The 19,728-nt window shown below is 47.6% G+C and overlaps 1 protein-coding gene across 4 annotated transcripts in view; it reads left to right on the top strand.

Moving 5' to 3' along the window:
- The first annotated feature begins 5,695 nt into the window (after positions 1-5,695).
- Positions 5,696-19,728, top strand: part of CHTF18 (chromosome transmission fidelity factor 18) — a 90,787-nt gene continuing 76,754 nt past the window's right edge. Inside the window, exons 1-5 of one of the 4 annotated variants that reach the window (XM_040356454.1) lie at positions 5,696-5,842; positions 9,236-9,451; positions 11,359-11,500; positions 12,809-13,004; positions 15,861-15,959. In XM_040356454.1, the coding sequence (XP_040212388.1) occupies positions 5,752-5,842; positions 9,236-9,451; positions 11,359-11,500; positions 12,809-13,004; positions 15,861-15,959 (744 nt within the window). In that variant the 5' untranslated portion in view covers positions 5,696-5,751. Of the gene's footprint in view, positions 5,843-9,232; positions 9,452-11,358; positions 11,501-12,805; positions 13,005-15,860; positions 15,960-19,728 lie in introns of all 4 variants that reach the window. The other 3 variants (XM_040356452.1, XM_040356450.1, XM_040356451.1) reach the window with 3 other exon arrangements.

Raw genomic sequence — 19,728 nt, 5'->3', positions numbered from 1 at the left:
AGGGTTCGACAAACCCCGGGCGCCAGGTCGCATTTGCGACTAGAATTAGCGACCTGAGTGAGTGAAAAACGTATATAGCGCAACACATGCGAACTGAATCGCCTCTGGGTGCCACAGCTGGGGTATCCTGTGTCTCCGTGCGCCCCCTCCTTCTGCCGCGCGATCGCATCGGGCCGGTAATTGAGGCAGTAGCCTATGCTTCCTTCTGTGATCTGGCGCCATCTTGTGGTGGCCGTTGGTATGACAAGAAGAAAACCAGCAACGCTAATGGGGCTTCCTGCCTGTTTTAATGCCCGCCCATCTCCTTCCCAAAGTGGAGAAGAGAAGGAAGTGTTTGCAGACGTCATCTGGCACCTTTGGCCTAATGGTGAGTGTGGGGTGGCTGGTTTAAATAGCTTCATATAGCCTTTTTTTTTTTTAATAGCTTTTATTTATTTATTTTAAGTAAAAACTGTTTATTTTTTTCTTAATTAAAATGAATTTATTATTATTAGTCTTCTCCCTGCTTGGCCCCTTTCACACGGGCTGTCTGATCAGGTTCGCCTGCCAGTTTTTCAGGCAGACCTGATCGGACACTTAGACCCCTTTTACACTGAGCCTCCCATAGCGTCGGCGGTAAAACGCTGCTACTTTTACCGCTGACGCTATGGGTGGAATTGTGGCGCATTTCGGCCGCTAGCGGGGTGCTTTTAACCCCCACTAGAGGCCCGAGAAAGGGTTAAAACCGCCTGCAGCAGCGCTTTGGGACCATTGTCATTTTTCACAGCTTAAAGCGGGAGTTCACCCATTTAAAAAAAAAAAAAAAATCTCCCCTTAGCTTCCTGCTCGTTCGGTCTAGGGGAATCGGCTATTTATATTAAAATAGGTGCAGTACTTACCCGTTTTCGAGCTGCATCTTCTTCCGTCGCTTCCGGGTATGGGTCTTCGGGAGCGGGCGTTCCTTCTTGAGTGACAGCCTTCCGAGAGGCTTCCGACGGTCGCATCCATCGCGTCACTCGTAGCCGAAAGAAGCCGAACGTCGGTGCGGCTCTATACTGCGCCTGCGCACCGACGTTCGGCTTCTTTCGGAAAATCGTGACGCGATGGATGCGACCGTCGGAAGCCTCTCGGAAACCTGTCAATCAAGAAGGACCGCCCATTCCCGAAGCCCATACCCGGAAGCGACGGAGAGGATGCGTCTCGTAAACGGGTAAGTACTGCACATATTTTAAAATAAATTGCCGATTCCCCTAGTAATAACGAGCAGGAAGCGAAGGGGGAAAAGTGCCCTCTAAGGGTGAACCCCCGCTTTAAAATGCATTGTTTACTGTGGAAATGACAGTTGCAGTTTGGGAGTTAACCACTAGGGGGCGCTGAAGGGGTTATGTGTCACCTAATGTGTGTTTACAACTGTAGGGGGTGTGGCTGTAGGTGTGACGTCATCGATTGTGGATCCCTATAAAAGAGATCACACGATCGATGACACCACCACAGTGAAGAACGGGGAAGCCCGCGACCCACGGCTGGGCTTAAAGATCAACGTACATATACATTGATGTGCCCAGCCGTGCCATTCCGCCGACGTATATGTGCAGGAGGTGGTTCTTAAGTGGTTAAAAAAGCAGCAATTTAGAAATCACAGATAAAAGATTTAGCTCTGGGAAACACTTTGTGAAAGATAAAAAGTGCATTTTTTATACAACAGACCATTTAGATCAGACCAAAATGAGGGAGAAATGAAGAGGAAAGAGGGACATTGCTCCAAATGAGGGAGAAATGAAGAGGGAAATTGCTCCAAATGAGGGACAGTTGGGAGCTATGCAGTCATTTACTGAGAAGATCATTGTGCTGCTGTTTCTCCTCCCCCAGGAATCTAAGGTCCTTATGCAGCTCACAACAGAGGGTAGGTGATCACTTATAAAAAAAATAAAAAAGTGAATAAATATATTTAGAGTATCTTTATATGTATACACAAATCTTTTGCCTTTGATTTTATACTGTATAGGTTGTTTTACATATACTTTAATTCCTATATCATCAGCTTCATGTAGTAGCCAAAATGTGGTATATTTTCTCATTGAGGAATGTATACTGCATTTTGGCCACTAGATGGAGCTGATGATTAAGGAATTAAAGGATCAAGTTTTTTTTTTTAACCTTCTTGCATATAAAAAAATAAAAATAAAATAAAATAAAAACACCTTCTCTGTGCAGACCCCCCCCCCCCCCCCAATATTCACCTGAGCCCCAGCGACGTCCATGAGTGCTCCAGCTCTCTAGGGACTCTCCCTCCACATTGGCCGAGACAGCAGTTCTCGCTACTGCCAATCACATCCGATGAAAAGAAAGAGGGGGCGGGGCTAAGCCATGGCTCTGTGTGTGAATGAGCACGCAGAGCAGTGGCTCAGGAGCCCCCCCTCCCCAAGCAGAAAAGTGCCAGTGTGGGACCCGTAGGGGTGTAACGGATCGTCATTGATCCGTGATCCGCACGGATCAATGACTTCGGATCGGCACACACGTGATCCGTGGCGTGCCGCGGGACTGCAGAGCAAAGGGGTAAAAAAACACATTGAAATTGTCTCCGCTGTTTGCCACGCTGTGATAGACAGAATGCGTGTCCAATGCGCTGATGTGTTTTGTCTATTACAACGTGGGCTTAAGAGGAGGTGGGGCTGTGTACGAGCAGGAGTGGAGACGTTTAAACATACGGGCGGTGAGTTCAGTTGGTTTCTAGCAGAGAATGTTCTGCTGCCGTCCATCCGTCCATCCGTTCCCCCCACACTTCTCCCTGCTGGCTCTGATAACCCCCCCCCTCCCGTCCGTCCCCCCCCCCCCCTCCAGCTGCCTTCCGTCCATTCGTTCCTCCTCCCCCAGCTGACGAGTCTCCTGTCCTTGCTGCAAATAGCACACAGTGAGATGGGTAAGCTATGCTCTTCCCCATCTCAACTGTGAGGACTGTTTTTGGAGCTGACAGGGTTAACAAAGAGAACCTGTCACCTTCAATTGCTATGACACAGGGAATTGTTTTCTCTTGTGTAATAGCAATAAAGTTAAATGTAAAAAAAAAATAAGAAATAATTCAATTAATAAAAAAATAAGTAATTAAAAAGTAAAGAAGAAGAAAAATATTAAAAATAAGAAAATTATACAAAAATTAAAATAGTAAAAACGACAAGCTACAAAAAAAAAAAAAAAAAGTGATAATGTAATAAAAAAAAAAGAAGAAACAAAATATTTGAACTAACCGTGCCGCCCCTGCCATCCAACTGCTATTCTCCGGGGGGTGGTTCGGTTGGTGGGGAGGGGGTGCATTGCAAAACCTGGCCTTGGGGTGGCAGGGAAAGGAAATCCAGCCCTGCTGGCTGCCCTCTCACTTCTTCCACCCTGGCGAGGCGGCAATTTGGGGCACAGTGAGGCGGCAATTTGGGCACAGTGAGGCGGCAATTTGGGGCACAGTTAGGCGGCAATTTGGGCACAGTGAGGCGGCAATTTGGGGCACAGGGAGGCGGCAATTTGAGGCACAGGGAGGCGGCAATTTGAGGCACATGGAGGCTGGAATTTTTTTTTTTGCTGATCCGAAAAATGATCCGATCCGTGACTCCTGATCCGAGGAACGATCCGAACCGTGAGTTTTTTGATCCGTTGCACCCCTAGGGACCCGAGAAAATAAGGATTGGGGCTGCTCTGTGCAATACCATTACACAGAGCAGAGGAGTATAACATTTTTAATAATATCACTTTAAAGTGAGTGTGAAGCCTTATTTTTTTTTTTTTTTAAAGCCCAACTCTGGGCCTGCACTATACAGGTGCTTGTTTTGTCTATCAGTGAGGAGAAAGCTTATACTTGCCCAATCCTCCATTCCAATGGAAAGAAGTGTCCCCCTATGGCCCAGAGGTGAACCGTCCACAACTCAACAACCCTGGAGGGAAGGGGTGCCGGACGGGTCTTGTGCTGGAAGGATCGGAAGATCGGGTAAACAGATCTCCTTTCTTCTCTCCACCAGAGGAAAGCAGGGAGACACAGACCCACTGCACGGGAAAACTTGTGTATTTTCACCCGGAGATGGGCTTTAAAGCGAGAGGTCCACACAACAATGGAAACTCCGCTTTTTGGGACCCTCCCCCCCCCCTTCCAGTGTCACATTTGTCACCTTTCAGGGGGGGGGGGTGCAGATACTTGAGACAGGTATTTGCACCCACTTCCGGGCATAGATTCCCGCAGGGGTCCCCCCCCACTGTCTTCTGGGAAACATGCAGGTCCCAGAAGATAGCGGAGACCAGTGGGGACACGCATGCGCGGTAGGGAACCGGGAAGTGAAGCCGCAATGCTTCACTTCCGGATTCCCTCACCCAGGATGGCGGCGGCAGCATCCGAGGACAGAGTCGGCCTTGGCTGCCAACATCGTGGGCACGCTGGACAGGTAAGTGTCCATTTATTAAAAGTCAGCAGCTGCAGCATTTTAATATTTTTTCATACATACCCCATGCAATCTCTCCACACACACACATACTCCATGCAATCTCTCCACACACACATACTCCATGCAATCTCTCCACACACACATACTCCATGCAATCTCTCCACACACACATACTCCATGCAATCTCTCCACACACACGCATACTCCATGCAATCTCTCCACACACACACGCATACTCCATACATACCCCATGCAATCTCTCCACACACACACACACGTACTCCATGCAATCTCTCCATACATACATACCCCATGTAATCTCTCTCCACACACACATGCATACTCCATGCAATCTCTCCATACATACATACCCCATGCAATCTCTACACACACATACTCCATGCAATCTCTTCACACGCATACTCCATGTAATCTCTCCACACACTCCATGTAATCTCTCCACACACTCCATGCAATCTCTCCATACATACATACCCCATGTAATCTCTCTCCACACACACATGCATACTCCATGCAATCTCTCCATACATACATACCCCATGCAATCTCTACACACACATACTCCATGCAATCTCTTCACACGCATACTCCATGTAATCTCTCCACACACTCCATGTAATCTCTCCACACACTCCATGCAATCTCTCCATACATACATACCCCATGTAATCTCTCCACACACACATGCATACTCCCTGCAATCTCTCCACACACACATACTCCATGCAATCTCTCCATACACACACATACTCCATGCAATCTCTCCATACACACACACATACTCCATGCAATCTCTCCACACACATACTCCATGCAATCTCTCCACACACACATACTCCATGCAATATCTCCACACACATACCCCATGTAATCTCTCCACACACATACTCCATGCAATCTCTCCATACACACACACACACATACTCCATGTAATCTCTCCACACACACATACTCCATGCAATCTCTCCATACACACACATACTCCATGCAATCTCTACACACACATACTCCATGCAATATCTCCATACACACACATACTCCATGAAATCTCTCCACACACACATACCCCATGCAATCTCTCCACACACATACTCCATGAAATCTCTCCCTACACACAGCATGCACTGTACACAATCTTCATGCACACAATCACACACATCCTCCTACCTGCCCGTGTTTGTGTGATCTCTGGCTGGCCGCACAGCCCCCGTCCAATCACCGACCGGCATTGCCGCCGTCCGTCCAATGGGTGCGGAGGGGAGGGTCGGGTGCCGGCGGGTCCCCCGGAAGTGGAAGTGTGGCGGGAATGTTGTAGCGGACGGAGGAGACGATGGAGGATGACTACGGTCTGTACGGGGTGGAGGATGATGACTACGAGGATCAGTTCTCCTCCGAGCTGGAGGTGCTGGCCGAGCTGGAAGGTGACCGGAGAACGGATGGGGCAGACCCCGCATAGTCATACCGGAGAGCCCTGGCATTATGTATAGCGGAGGAGGGGGTGTGCTGTCATATACCGGAGAGCCCTGGCATTATGTGTGTAGCGGGGGAGGGGGTGTGCTGTCATATACTGGGGAGCCCTGGCATTATGTGTGTAGCGGAGGAGGGGGTGTGCTGTCCTGTCACACATGTATTCCTGGAGAGGGGGTGGGGGATCATAATTGGGGGAGCTCTGTCATATACTGGGGAGCTCTGTCATATATTGGGGAGCTCTGTCATATATTGGGGAGCTCTGTCATATATTGGGGGGGAGCGCTGTCATATACTAGGGGGGGGGAGGCTGTCATATACTGGGGAGCTCTGTCATATACTGGGGAGCTCTGTCATATATTGGGGAGCTCTGTCATATATTGGGGGGGAGCGCTGTCATATACTAGGGGGGGGGAGGCTGTCATATACTAGGGGGGGAGCGCTGTCATATACTAGGGGGGAGCGCTGTCATATACTAGGGGGGGAGCGCTGTCATATACTAGGGGGGGAGCGCTGTCATATACTAGGGGGGGAGCGCTGTCATATACTAGGGGGGGAGCCCTGGCATTATGTGTATAGCAGAGGGGGTGTGCTGTCCTGTCACACATGTATTCCTGGGAGTGGGGGATCATATACTGGGGAGCGCTGTCATATACTGGGGGGAGCTCTGTCATATACTGCGGGGAGCGCTGTCATATACTGCGGGGAGCGCTGTCATATACCGGGGGGGGAGCTCTGTCATATACGGGGGGGGAGCTCTGTCATATACGGGGGGGAGCTCTGTCATATATTGGGGAGCTCTGTCATATATTGGGGGGGAGCTCTGTCATATACTAGGGGGGGGAGGCTGTCATATACTAGGGGGGGGAGGCTGTCATATACTAGGGGGGGAGCGCTGTCATATACTAGGGGGGGAGCGCTGTCATATACTAGGGGGGGAGCGCTGTCATATACTAGGGGGGGAGCGCTGTCATATACCGGAGAGCCCTGGCATTATGTGTATAGCGGAGGAGGGGGGGTGCTGTCATATACCGGAGAGCCCTGGCATTATGTGTATAGCGGAGGAGGGGGTGTGATGTCCTGTCGCACATGTATTCCTGGGGAGGGGGTGGGGGATCATAATTGGGGATCGCTGTCATATACCGGAGGGGAGCGCTGTCATATACCGGAGGGGAGCGCTGTCATATACCGGAGGGGAGCGCTGTCATATACCGGAGGGGAGCGCTGTCATATACCGGAGGGGAGCGCTGTCATATACCGGAGGGGAGCGCTGTCATATACCGGAGGGGAGCGCTGTCATATACCGGAGGGGAGCGCTGTCATATACCGGAGGGGAGCGCTGTCATATACCGGAGGGGAGCGCTGTCATATACCGGAGGGGAGCGCTGTCATATACCGGAGGGGAGCGCTGTCATATACCGGAGGGGAGCGCTGTCATATACCGGAGGGGAGCGCTGTCATATACCGGAGGGGAGCGCTGTCATATACCGGAGGGGAGCGCTGTCATATACCGGAGGGGAGCTCTGTCATATACCGGGGGGGAGCTCTGTCATATACCGGGGGGGGAGCTCTGTCATATACCGGGGGGGGGAGCTCTGTCATATACCGGGGGGGGGAGCTCTGTCATATACCGGGGGGGGGAGCTCTGTCATATACCGGGGGGGGAGCTCTGTCATATACCGGGGGGGAGCTCTGTCATATACCGGGGGGGGAGCTCTGTCATATACCGGGGGGGAGCTCTGTCATATACCGGGGGGGAGCTCTGTCATATACCGGGGGGGGGCTCTGTCATATACCGGGGGGGGGGCTCTGTCATATACCGGGGGGGGGAGCGCTGTCATATACCGGGGGGGGAGCGCTGTCATATACCGGGGGGGGAGCGCTGTCATATACCGGGGGGGGAGCGCTGTCATATACCGGGGGGGAGCTCTGTCATATACCGGGGGGGAGCTCTGTCATATACCGGGGGGGAGCGCTGTTAATACCGGGGGGGGAGCTCTGTCATATACCGGGGGGGGGAGCTCTGTCATATACCGGAGGGGAGCTCTGTCATATACTGGGGGGGGGGAGCTCTGTCATATACCGGGGGGGGAGCTCTGTCATATACTGGAGGGGAGCTCTGTCATATACCGGGGGGGGGCTCTGTCATATACTGGGGGGGGGGGCTCTGTCATATACCGGGGGGGGGAGCTCTGTCATATACCGGGGGGGAGCTCTGTCATATACCGGGGGGGGGGGAGCTCTGTCATATACCGGGGGGGGGGGGAGCTCTGTCATATACCGGGGGGGAGCTCTGTCATATACCGGAGGGGAGCTCTGTCATATACCGGAGGGGAGCTCTGTCATATACCGGAGGGGAGCTCTGTCATATACCGGGGGGGAGCGCTGTCATATACCGGAGGGGAGCGCTGTCATATACCGGAGGGGAGCTCTGTCATATATACCGGGGGGGAGCTCTGTCATATACCGGAGGGGAGCTCTGTCATATACCGGGGGGGAGCGCTGTCATATACCGGAGGGGAGCGCTGTCATATACCGGAGGGGAGCGCTGTCATATACCGGAGGGGAGCGCTGTCATATACCGGAGGGGAGCGCTGTCATATACCGGAGGGGAGCGCTGTCATATACCGGAGGGGAGCGCTGTCATATACCGGAGGGGAGCGCTGTCATATACCGGAGGGGAGCTCTGTCATATACTGGGGGGCTTTCATATTTGTATGGGGGGCTGTCATATACTGGGGGGGGGGGGGGAGATGTGGTGTGCTGTCATATTTGTATACTGGGGGGAGGTGCTGTTACCGTATGCATTCATACTGGGGGAAGCTGTTATATATGACACCCTCCACAGTATACAGCGGGTATCCCCCAATATGAATACATAACACCCCCCCCCCCCCAGGCTACATATATGTATATGCAGGGATCAAAGGGGGGGGGGGGGGGGACATCAGTATTGTGTATATATTGGGGGGGCGGGGGACCGTTATATATTTCTAAGGGGGGGGGTGAGGTGCTATATATGTATACTGGGGGGTGCTGTTATGTATTCATACTGGGGGACACCAGCTGTCACCTATGTATTTTGGGGGGTGGGCAGCAGGAATCTGGTGTGTGTGTCTGTGTATATATACTGGGGGACACCGGCTATCACCTATGTATACTTGTGGGGGAGGGTGGCGCAGGGATCTGTCATGTGTCTATTGGGGGACACGGCTGTTACATGTAAATACTGTGGATGGGGGGGGGGGGGGGCTGTCGGTGAAGTTGTATATTTATTTATACTGCAGGGGGGCACAGCTGTCATGCATTACCTTACATTCCCCCCCCCTTTTTTTGTTTAAAAGGAGATGTGGAACCTTCCCGCCCCCAGAGCAGAGTATCGCAATATCGCAATAAACTGTCATTTGAGGAGGCGATTTCCACTGCTGATCACCTGACCCAATCTGAGAGCCGAGAGAAGAACGGAGGCGTAAACCCGGGGAACTCAAAGAAGCGCGACGCAGCTTTTCTCCATCTGTCCGAAGAGGATGAATTCTCCGACAGCTTCTATGAGCCCCCACTCAGTATGTCCCCCCCCCATCTCTAGTGTGTGTGAAATACATTTTTTATGTGTGTATGTATATATCTGTGTGTGTGTGTGTGTGTGTGTGTGTGTGTGTATATATATATATATAGTAAAACCTTGGTTTGCGAGCATAATTGGTTCCAGAAACATGCTTGTAGTCCAAAGCACTTGTATATCAAAGCAATTTTTTACAGGATATAAAAGAGAAGAGAGGCGCCTCTAAGTGCTAAATGTTGTACCTTCATTAAATGTAACCATATTGCTACACTTAGAGCGGTGGTTCTCAACCCTCTCCTCAGGACCCACTAACAGGCCAGGTTTACAAGATAACTGAAATACATCACAGGTGATATAATTTGCTGCTCAGTGATTGCAGTATTCTAGTCTGCATCTCCCCAAGGTAATACAAAAAACCTGGCCTGTTAGTGGGCCCTGAAGACAGGAGTTGAGAACTGCTGACTTAGAGGCTCCTCTCTTCTTTTTTATTTATTTTTTTTGTACTCAGTTGTGACATGACGCTACTCTTATATCAAGACATTGCTTGTATATCAAGGCAAAATGTATTAAAACATTTTTCTTGTCTTGCAAAACGCTCTCAAACCAAGTTACTCTGTGTGTGTATGTATGTATATGTATATGTATATGTGTATATATATATATATATATATATATATATATATATATATATATATATATATATATATACAAATTGATCCCCTACAGATTTTGTAATTTGCCCACTTACAATGAGATGAAGGGTCTATAATTGTTATCATAAATGATAAAGACAGAATATCAACCAAAAATCCAGAAGAAAACACACAATACAAATGTTATAAATTGAGCTGCAGTTCAGTGAGTATAAAAGAAAAATGCTGACTATGACCCTATGAACACAATCCCTACTGTGAAGCACGGAGGTGGAAACATTATGCTTTGGGGCTGTTTCTCTGCTAAAGTGAAAGTAAAGTAAAAAAAAGTGTAAGGGTTGAGTCAGCTTCTCGCATCTTATGTCTTGCATACTATTAAGACAATAGTAACAATGGGTGATCTATAGAATGCGCCCTAAAATGCCGCCCACCGTTGCGCCTGTGGAGGAGTGGATGATGCCTAGCTGCTGTTTAGAAGATAATAAGTGAACAAAAAGAATATAAGATGATGAAACTCTCTAAGGAGTGTCAACAAATTAAAACAGCGCTATCAAATAACTGTGCATATTTGACTATATGAAATACATTACTACAACCCATATGTAATGATATACAGTGATAATAAACAAAATATATCCAGTTTAAGAAATAAACACTAAACTGTGACTGTAATAATAAACGCCCGTGATTGACTTAAACGTGAAGTGAACGCACTGAAAGTGCAAAAGACAGTCTTTAAAAATGATTTAGAACGTGGCCAAACAAAGCAAAGTTCATGTGTATAAGGATCCTGCGATCTTCAAATTTTTCAAAAACTTCCACCACACCCGACAGTGCTCAGTGACTCCTCCCCCATCAAATGGACACTCACCGGATAGGTATGCCTCACACTCTCGTGTTTTGGCACAAAAAACCTTATCAGATGTAGTTGTTCCCGTCAGTAAAGATGTAATCCAAATATGACATCCAATCAGTTCCACATATATGTCAGAGAGAGACAAAAGAAGTGCAAATAGTGTGATACCATCAAAGGTTTAATAGCACACCAAAATAAAACTTCAAACAGTGCACTCACAAACAAAATCTGGTAAATCATCATTTGACCCCCGAGGGGGTCCCGACCCCCCAGGTTGAGAACCACTGGTCTAAAGCTAAAAACTAGTGCTTTGGCACAAAATCTAGAACAATCAAAATCTTATGGTAATTGTATCATGACACAGGCTTTTTCTTGATATTCTAACTTTTTCTTCTGCAGCTCCTAAACCAAAACGCCCCAGAATCGATGCTGTTAAGAAATTGAATTTTGGTTCAGATGATCAGTCTTCGAATAGCTTGGTGATTAGCGATGATATTACTCCTCCACCATCCCCGAATGTAACAGACCAGAGAAATGAGAGGTAAATAAAGCTGAAATATGAACAGCTCCAAGGCCACTGTCACACTTGTGTGACTTGGGACTGTAAAGTCGCATGACAAGTAGTACCCCATGATTTCCACTATCTGTGCGACTTCAAAGTAGTCCCTGCACTACTTTGTTCAGGGTTTGATTCGTCTTGAGGTCCATAGACATCAACATTACACAGGCATTGCTTCAAGTCACGTGACTTTCAGGTTGTACAAGTGTGAAAGGGGCCTAAAGCTGACCGTTTCCAGTGATCCCAGTAGAAAGGGGTTGGTGGAAATCCTTTTCTCCATTTGTAGAGAAAGCTGACATTTTTGCAGACTGTGATGGTCCTAAACTTTAGCTGGCTACACATTATAGAATTTTCTTGTAGTTTTCCTTTAGATTTACCTACACCATATAATATGAGGTCACACCTAAACACTTTCAAATTGTATGCAATCAGGCTGGCCCTTGTACTACATAACTAAAGGTAAATATAAAGGAAATTGAACAAAAAAAGAATTGTATAATGTGTAGCCAGCTTAACTCTATATTTCGGCCACCAATCGGAAACCTAATTAGAGGCGTGTCCTACAACTTGCCTATTTTTGTACTTTACGTTTTCCCTTGAGCGTTTAGTCTACACTTTTTAGCTGCCTTGCCGGCCCTCGGGTATTCCTGGAGAATGTGTGGGAAGGTTTGTGGGCAGCAGGATTGCAGATAATAGAGGAACTCCCGCTTCCCTAGCACCACTACCTGTAAAGCCTGGTACACACGATCGGATTTTTCGTGGATCAAGCTTCCAAAGGGCGTTGGCCATAAACTTGGATTGCATACAAACGGCAAAGAATTGTCAGCCCCGTGTGTTTTTTTTTAACCGATGGTTAAATAACCTATGGGGCCCATACACGATCGGTTTTGACCGATGAAAACGGTCCTTCAGACCGTTGTCCTCTGGTTAACCTATTGTGTGTACGAGGCTTGACAGAAGTTGATCAAACAATTGACTTGTATCGAGTGGGGCCATACACTGACTAAAATCTGTCTGGTTCCGGGGGTTTAGTTTATGGCCAGCTTTAGGGTGGCGAGTCCAGTGAAGGGAATGCTCAATAAAGCAGATTAGAAAACCTCTTTCCATTACCATCGCCCCCCCACCCCAAGTTTTTGTCAGCTGTTTCTGGTCCTTCTCCCTTCTGTGTATCCATAGACATGGAAAATGCTTGTATTTACATGCACACCTGACAAGTGCTTTGCTTATGATTGGTCAGATGACTTTTTATTTAAAGCTATGGTTATCATAAGTTCTGTTTCCTTCCAGTAGAAAACAAATGTTCCAGAGCTGTCCTGCTCTTGAGGTCAGTGATATGGCTCCTCTACAAAACACCCCGAACAAAACCGAGCAGAGACGTGTACTTACACGACCTCCCGTATTTGAAGAGTATATTCATGTGACGGCCAGTGATGGTACCAGAGTTTACATGGCCATGAAGGATGACCCGGAGGGCACAGGAGCTGAGGTAAATCACAATTGTCCTGGATTTATAGCCAGCTCTTCCCAGAGTTGATATTAATGGGTAGAAATGCCGGATACACACTGACCAGCTTCTTCTAGAATTTGGCGATTCCAGTGGTTGGATTTTTACTGTGGGATGGATTTACTTAAAGTGGAGGTTCACCCAAAAACTTAATTTTTAACATTAGATTGAGGCTCGTTTTGTCTAGGGGAATCGGGTGTTTTTTTTTTTTTTTTTTTTAAATCTAAGCAGTACTTAGCGTTTTAGAGAGAGATCTTCTCCGCCGCTTCCGGGTATGGGCTGCGGGACTGGGCGTTCCTATTTGATTGACAGGCTTCCGACGGTCGCATACATCGCGTCACGATTTTCCAAAAGTAGCCGAACGTCGGTGCGCAGGCGCCGTATAGAGCCCCACCGACGTTTGGCTTCTTTCGGCTACTCGTGACGCGATGTATGCGACCGTCATAAGCCTGTCGGAAGACTGTCAATCAAATAGGAACGCCCAGTCCCGAAGACCATACCCGGAAGCGGCGGAGAAGATCGCTCTCTAAAACGGTAAGTACAGCTTTGATAAAAAAAAAAAACACCCGATTCCCCTAGACAAATTGAGCCTCGATCTAATGTTAAAAATTGTTTTTCGGGTGAACTCCCGCTTTAAACTGGAAAATGCTAAATCTGATGCTGGCTTCCAGATTTGTTTATTTTTTTTTTATCTTATTTATATTACTCACATTTTGGGCTTGTGGGCTTCACATGCGCACTATCTTCCGGGACACGGTGCAGCTGAGCGACCGCCATGCACCGCCCATTCTCGCGCATGCTCATTATGTACGGCTCGCAGCACCGTACACTTCGCACGTTGCCATCACAACGGGCGGCGGCGGAAGTGCCAGCCCCGTTGTGATGGCAACGAAGATAAACTAAACAGAAACTGAGCCTTTTCCCTGTGTCACTTCTGATTTTGAAGTAACGCAATTTCAGCCTTTGGCGCTGCCCACTGACTCCTGGGAAATGATGACGCACATCTACCAGGAGCACGGGCACTGAGGGAAATTACGTCAGGCGCCACAGGGAGGAAGTGGCAAAATGCTAAGGACCACATGGCAACAGTGCTGAAAAGGGTGAGTTAAAAAAAAAATCCAAATGTTTTTGCTGATGCATAATACTGTTGATTTCTGCAAAGTTTGTTTTTTTTTGGGTGGAACTTCGCTTTAAAGTGGAAGTAAACTTCCTTTTACTTTACCTATAATAAGGCTTACTTATAGGTGGTGTAAATATCTCCTAATCGTGTACTGTGGCATTACTGGCGCATGCGCTCAGAACAGGGCTCGACAAATCCCGGTCGCCAGGTCGCCATGGCGACTAGAAATGGCGTCCTGGCGACTTGGCTTGGAAGGTGAGCAAAAAAGAAAAAACCTTTTTTTTGTGAGCTGGCGCCATCTGGTGGTGAGCCGTTGGTATTACAAGTTAAGCATTACAAGTTAAACAGCAATTCTAATGTCATTTTTCGCTATTTTTCACTGCCATCTTCTTCCTTCTAATTAGAACCCCCAAACATTATATATATTTTTTATCCTAACACCCTAGAGAATAAAATGGCGATCGTTGCAATACTTTCTGTCACACCGTATTTGCGCAGCGGTCTTACAAGCGCACTTTTTTGGGAAAAAATGTACACTTTTTTAATCAAAAAATAAGACAACAGTAAAGTTATCCCCATTTTTTTTAATATTATGAAAGATAATGTTACGCCGAGCAAATTCATACCCAACATGTCACGCTTCAAAATTGCGTCTGCTCGTGGAATGCAGACAAACTTTTACCCTTTAAAATCTTCATAGGCAACATTTAAAAAAATCTACAGGTTGCATGTTTTGAGTTACAGAGGAGTTCTAGGGCTAGAATTATTGCTCTCGCTCTACCAATCGCGGCGATACCTCACATGTGTGGTTTGAACACCGTTTACATATGCGGGCACTGCTCACAAATGTGTTCGCTTCTGCGCGCAAGCTCGTCGGGACGGGGTTTGTTTTCTGGCTCCTAACTTTTTTAGCTGGCTCCTAGATTCCAAGCAAATTTGTCAAACCCTGGCTCAGAAGGAACGGCCACCCGTGCTGTTCCTTCAGAGCCCTGTACTTTGAACAGCGGGTCCTGCGTGGGAGGGACATCGTGGCTCCAGCCAGTCAGAGCCGGAGCCCACAAATCCGGAAGCAAGACAGGTGAAGATGGAGGTGGCTGCAGCGCTGACATTGTGGTGCTGGAACTGCTTTGTCTTAAGATAATTTTCACATGATGTGCTAGTAGGCAATGCTACTAGTACAATATGACTACCTTGCAGTGAAAGAAAAGAACCAGCGTTCTGCCACCACTTTTATAGAATAAGCGCAAGTTAAAAGCTGATTGGCTGCCACACAGAACCGCACCAGGTTTTGCATTCTTCAGATTTGTTAAATTAACCCCTTTGTGTCTCTACTACCCTCTCTGACAACCTAACCAAATTCTGTCTCTTGAGATTCCCCTGTTGCCTATTTGTTTTATGGAGCGTCCATAACTGGATTTGGGGTGGGGGCTTGTCTTGTAATGGCCATTACAACAAATATATTGTCTCACTGGAGTTTATAAGATATCCAAGAATACAGTATGCAATTCTGCTTACCAGAAACCTTACTACTGAAATGTATATTTCCTGATAAAATGAAAGCCAAAGCATAATTGGTTGCAGCAAGTAACGGCACAATACCACTGTGTTGCCTCCAGTGTTCCTGGTTTGTGTCCAATTCAAACCTGTATCAGTTCACTGGTTACATAGCTTTATAAGAAGAGTTTAACTTGCGTTCTTTACACCTTCATTTCTTTTAGATCATCCAAAAGCTGGGGGGCCTTAATTGGAGAGGTGACCAGCAATTGCATCTTCTTGGAGTTCCTATCTCTTACCTGAAGGAGCAGGTAGCAGATGAGGTAATGATTGCGTATGTTACCTTGTATGACTTTTCTAATTGCTGAGATATTTGTGCTGTCTTCCTTACCAATAGAGAGGCTAAAGCCTCGTATCACACGATCGGATTTTCTGCGGACAAAGCGTAGGACGTTTGGCCAGGAACTTGCATTGCATACAAACAGCAAAGAATTGTCAGCCAACAAACACAAAACTACGTTTAGCGACACCTTTTGGGCAACTTATGCTAATGTTGTGTTATGGTGAGCATTGCTTCTGAGCATGCGTGTTTGTACTTTGGAGTTTTGTCCGGACTTGTGTACACATGATCGGATAATCCGACAAAACATTAGTTGGCGGACAATTTTAAAGCATGCTATCCCACATTTGTCTGCGGAAAATCCGACATCAATTGTTCGATCCACTTGGCACAGTAAGTGAGAGAAGATGGCCCTAAATGGAATTGGAGAGAAATGGAAATATGACAGAAATATGGTCGTCCCTTCTTTATGCAAAAAAATAAAAAAGGAAAACAGGAGTTAGGGCCAATTCACACATTAGGGGTTATTTACCAAAGGCAAATCCACTTTGCACTACAAGTGCAAAGTGCACTTGAAATTGCACTGAATGTGCACTTCGAAGTGTAGTAGCTGTAACATCTGAGGGGTAGATCTGAAATGAGGGGAAGCTCTGCAGATTTTTTGTCGTCCAGTCATGTGCGAGCTAAAATGCTGTTTTCCTTGCTTGTCCCCCTCGGATCTACAGCGACTGCACTCCCAAGTGCATTTTGCACTTGTAGTTTGCACTTGATGTAGTGCAAAGTGGATTTGCCTTTAGTAAATAACCCCCAATGTGTGAATTGGCCCTAACTCACGTTTTTTATTTTATTTATTTGCATAGAGAAGGGATGACCATATTTCCCTTTCTCTCTAATTCCATTTAGGGGCATTTCCCTCACTTACTGTGCCACTAGTGTTAGAAAAGGAAGAGGGATTACAGATGTCACCGGGACAGACAGAAATAACCTGTCCGAAATTCTGACCTGTTTATGGTGTTTGTTTTTTCTCCTTGTGCGTGTTGGAAAGATTTTTCATCACTTTTATGCTGAGACTGGAATCTCCCCAATTGAGAGACAGACCACAACACAAGGGGCTCTAACCCTTCCCTGCTCTATTCAAAAAACAGAAATGGTTTTGGCTGGAATTGCTATTTTATTGTTTTACATAATGAATTGGTTGAACCTTTCACCACTACAGCCAACCCTTTTTGCACTGCCATAGAACCAAGCAAACAGGAAGTCGCTCTGTACAGGAAGTCGCTCTGTACAGGAAGTCGCTCTGTACAGGGTTGAACTTGAACTTGACCCTTTTTTTCATAATACACTATAAGGCTGCATTCACACCTGAGCGTAGGTCGTTTGGTCGTTTTTTCCGGCGTTTTGTCGCGCGTATTCATGCTTGTTTGCATACAACGTCGTCCGACGTTTTTGTACTTCGACGTTTGTTTTTTTAGCCAATAGGAAAAATGATCATCTTTTCATCACTTGTTGCTATGTTGGTAGATTTTTTTTCTCTTCTGCCTGGGTGAAATGTTCTATTGATTAAAGCGACAAAACGCCCGTAGTCGCTCTAGTCGCTTGAATCGAGCGTTTCCATTACTTTCTATGGGAAGAAGAAATGCTTAAAAATGCCCAAACCGCCCAATTCGCACGACAAAAAAAGGGCCCAGAACTTGTTTGAGTTTCAGGCGTTCGGCGTCAGGCGTTTTGGAGTGGAGATGTGAACCATCCCCATAGGGAATAATGTATTTTCTTTCTCGTACATCACGGGACACAGAGCGGCATATTCATTACTATGTGGGTTATATGGAGTACCTTCAGGTGATGGACACTGGCAATCTCAAACAGGAAGTCCCCTCCCTATATAACCCCCTCCCATAGGAGGAGTACCTCAGTTTTTTCGCCAGTGTCTTAGGTGTTGGTCATGGATTAGCTTTGCCTCTGTATCCTTGGGATTAAGGCGGGCTAACCGGATCTGTCCAAAGTGCCTCAGCGCCAAAGTGGACAGTACCCGGGCCCCAAACCGTGGGGTTTTGCCTATAATGCCCTCTCTAGAGGGATGGACCCTGGGCCCAGGACTTAGAGCTTTTCCTAAGCCAAAAGTATCCTGTTTGCCAGGGTGCTATATGGGTCCAGGTCAGTCGGTTCCTTCCTAGGACCCCAGTACCTGATGGTCTACTACTTTACCCACGGAGATGGGAGAAGATTGGACTGTTGTTGCTTGGCAAACGTCCTGCGGCATGGAGCAGGTAAGTGGAGAGTCTGCGGGACTTGGTCCGACAGTGGGCTCTCCAGGGGAGATCTGCGGGGGGGTTTGCCTGAGTATGCTCTGCATTGGCACCATGGTCACTATGTCTGTTATGTCTGGATGATCTAACTTTTCCCCCCATGACTGGATCCCCCTGTCTAGGCATCTCTTTACTGGCTACCTGCTGCCCCGCTGGTTGGGAAGGTCTTCTTTGGAGATCTGTCTCAGGGCTATAAATGTGTCCTTAAGAGGCCTGTGTTTAAGTCCTACCTGGCCGGGGTTTTTGAAATTGCCGCTCTGCAGCCGTAGGGCGATCCTCTCTCTGCTTCCTGAAGCCTGGCAGCGCGTCTCCGTGTGTTCCCCTCCCCTGACATACGGGCGCGCGCGCGGGCGCGTGCACACTTAATAGAGCAGTTTCGCGCCGTTCGGGGGGGGGGGGGAGGGGAGCGTGCAGGCCGGCGTCGAAAGAGGCGGGCTTTCGCCTCTGTTATCTGAAGCAGGTCCTCGTTATGGCTCAGTCTGAAACTGAGCTGAGAGCGAGAGGACACAGAGCGGCACACTAGTGACCCCCGGTGGCAGGAAAGGGGTAGTACATGCTAGGCTTAGCCTATGCATATCTATTAGGCCAAAAATCCTCTTTGCAGCAGGTTGGAGGCTGGTAAAGTATTGGTGGGGCTATATGTTTTAAAAAAAAAAAAGAAGAAAGCCTTTAATAAGGTAAAAGAAATATATATATATATATATATATAATAATGTATTGGAAAAAAAAAAAAAAGTGGTTCTTTTTTGTTGGAACATACGGAGCCCCACCAGGTTAGGGACATTAGTAATACTACTGTTCCCTTAACCACGTAGTTTTTTCCTAGCTACAAACAGTCAGTTGTTGTATGCTGGGGTACCTCGGTCTTGTACCATGGCTCCCAAAGGCTCGGGATCTAGAGGGGCAAAAAATGCCAAAAAACAAAAGGGTTCCCCCTCAGATTCTGAGGATATGAGTCAGGCTATGCCAGTACTCTCCCCACCTGTTGACCCAGGGATGGCCGCCTTGGTTGAGCCAATAGGGGGGTCTGGTGCGGAGGCTGGCCCAGATCCTCCCAACCCGGTGTTTATCACTGAGGAAATGCTAGCTATCTCCTTAGGAGGGCTAGAGAAAAGATTGGCAGCTATGATCGCTAATTCGTTGCCAGACAAAAGGGTTCTCTCCCTAGGGGACTTAGAATCTCAGGAGGACCTGGTGGACCAGAACCTAGAAGGTTCAGAGCTTGAGGATTCTACTGTGGAGGAACCATTCTCTGCCTCCCAAGCAGAAAGTATGTGGATCCAGTCCTTGACAGACATGGTCCGATCGGCATTTAAGTTGCCCTTACCGGAGCCTCGGGCTCCGATAGTTTCCTCCTTGGGCTCTTTAAAAGCCCCCTTGAATAACGCAGTTTTTCCGGTCCATCCTCTGTTGGAGGAATTGATTTACCAAGATTGGGTACGACCG

This window comes from Rana temporaria, chromosome 6 (assembly GCF_905171775.1).
Source record: "Rana temporaria chromosome 6, aRanTem1.1, whole genome shotgun sequence".
NCBI classification, from domain to species: Eukaryota; Metazoa; Chordata; class Amphibia; order Anura; family Ranidae; genus Rana; species Rana temporaria.
Note: the sequence above shows the minus strand (reverse complement) of the source record. Positions and strands in the feature narration are given on the sequence as shown.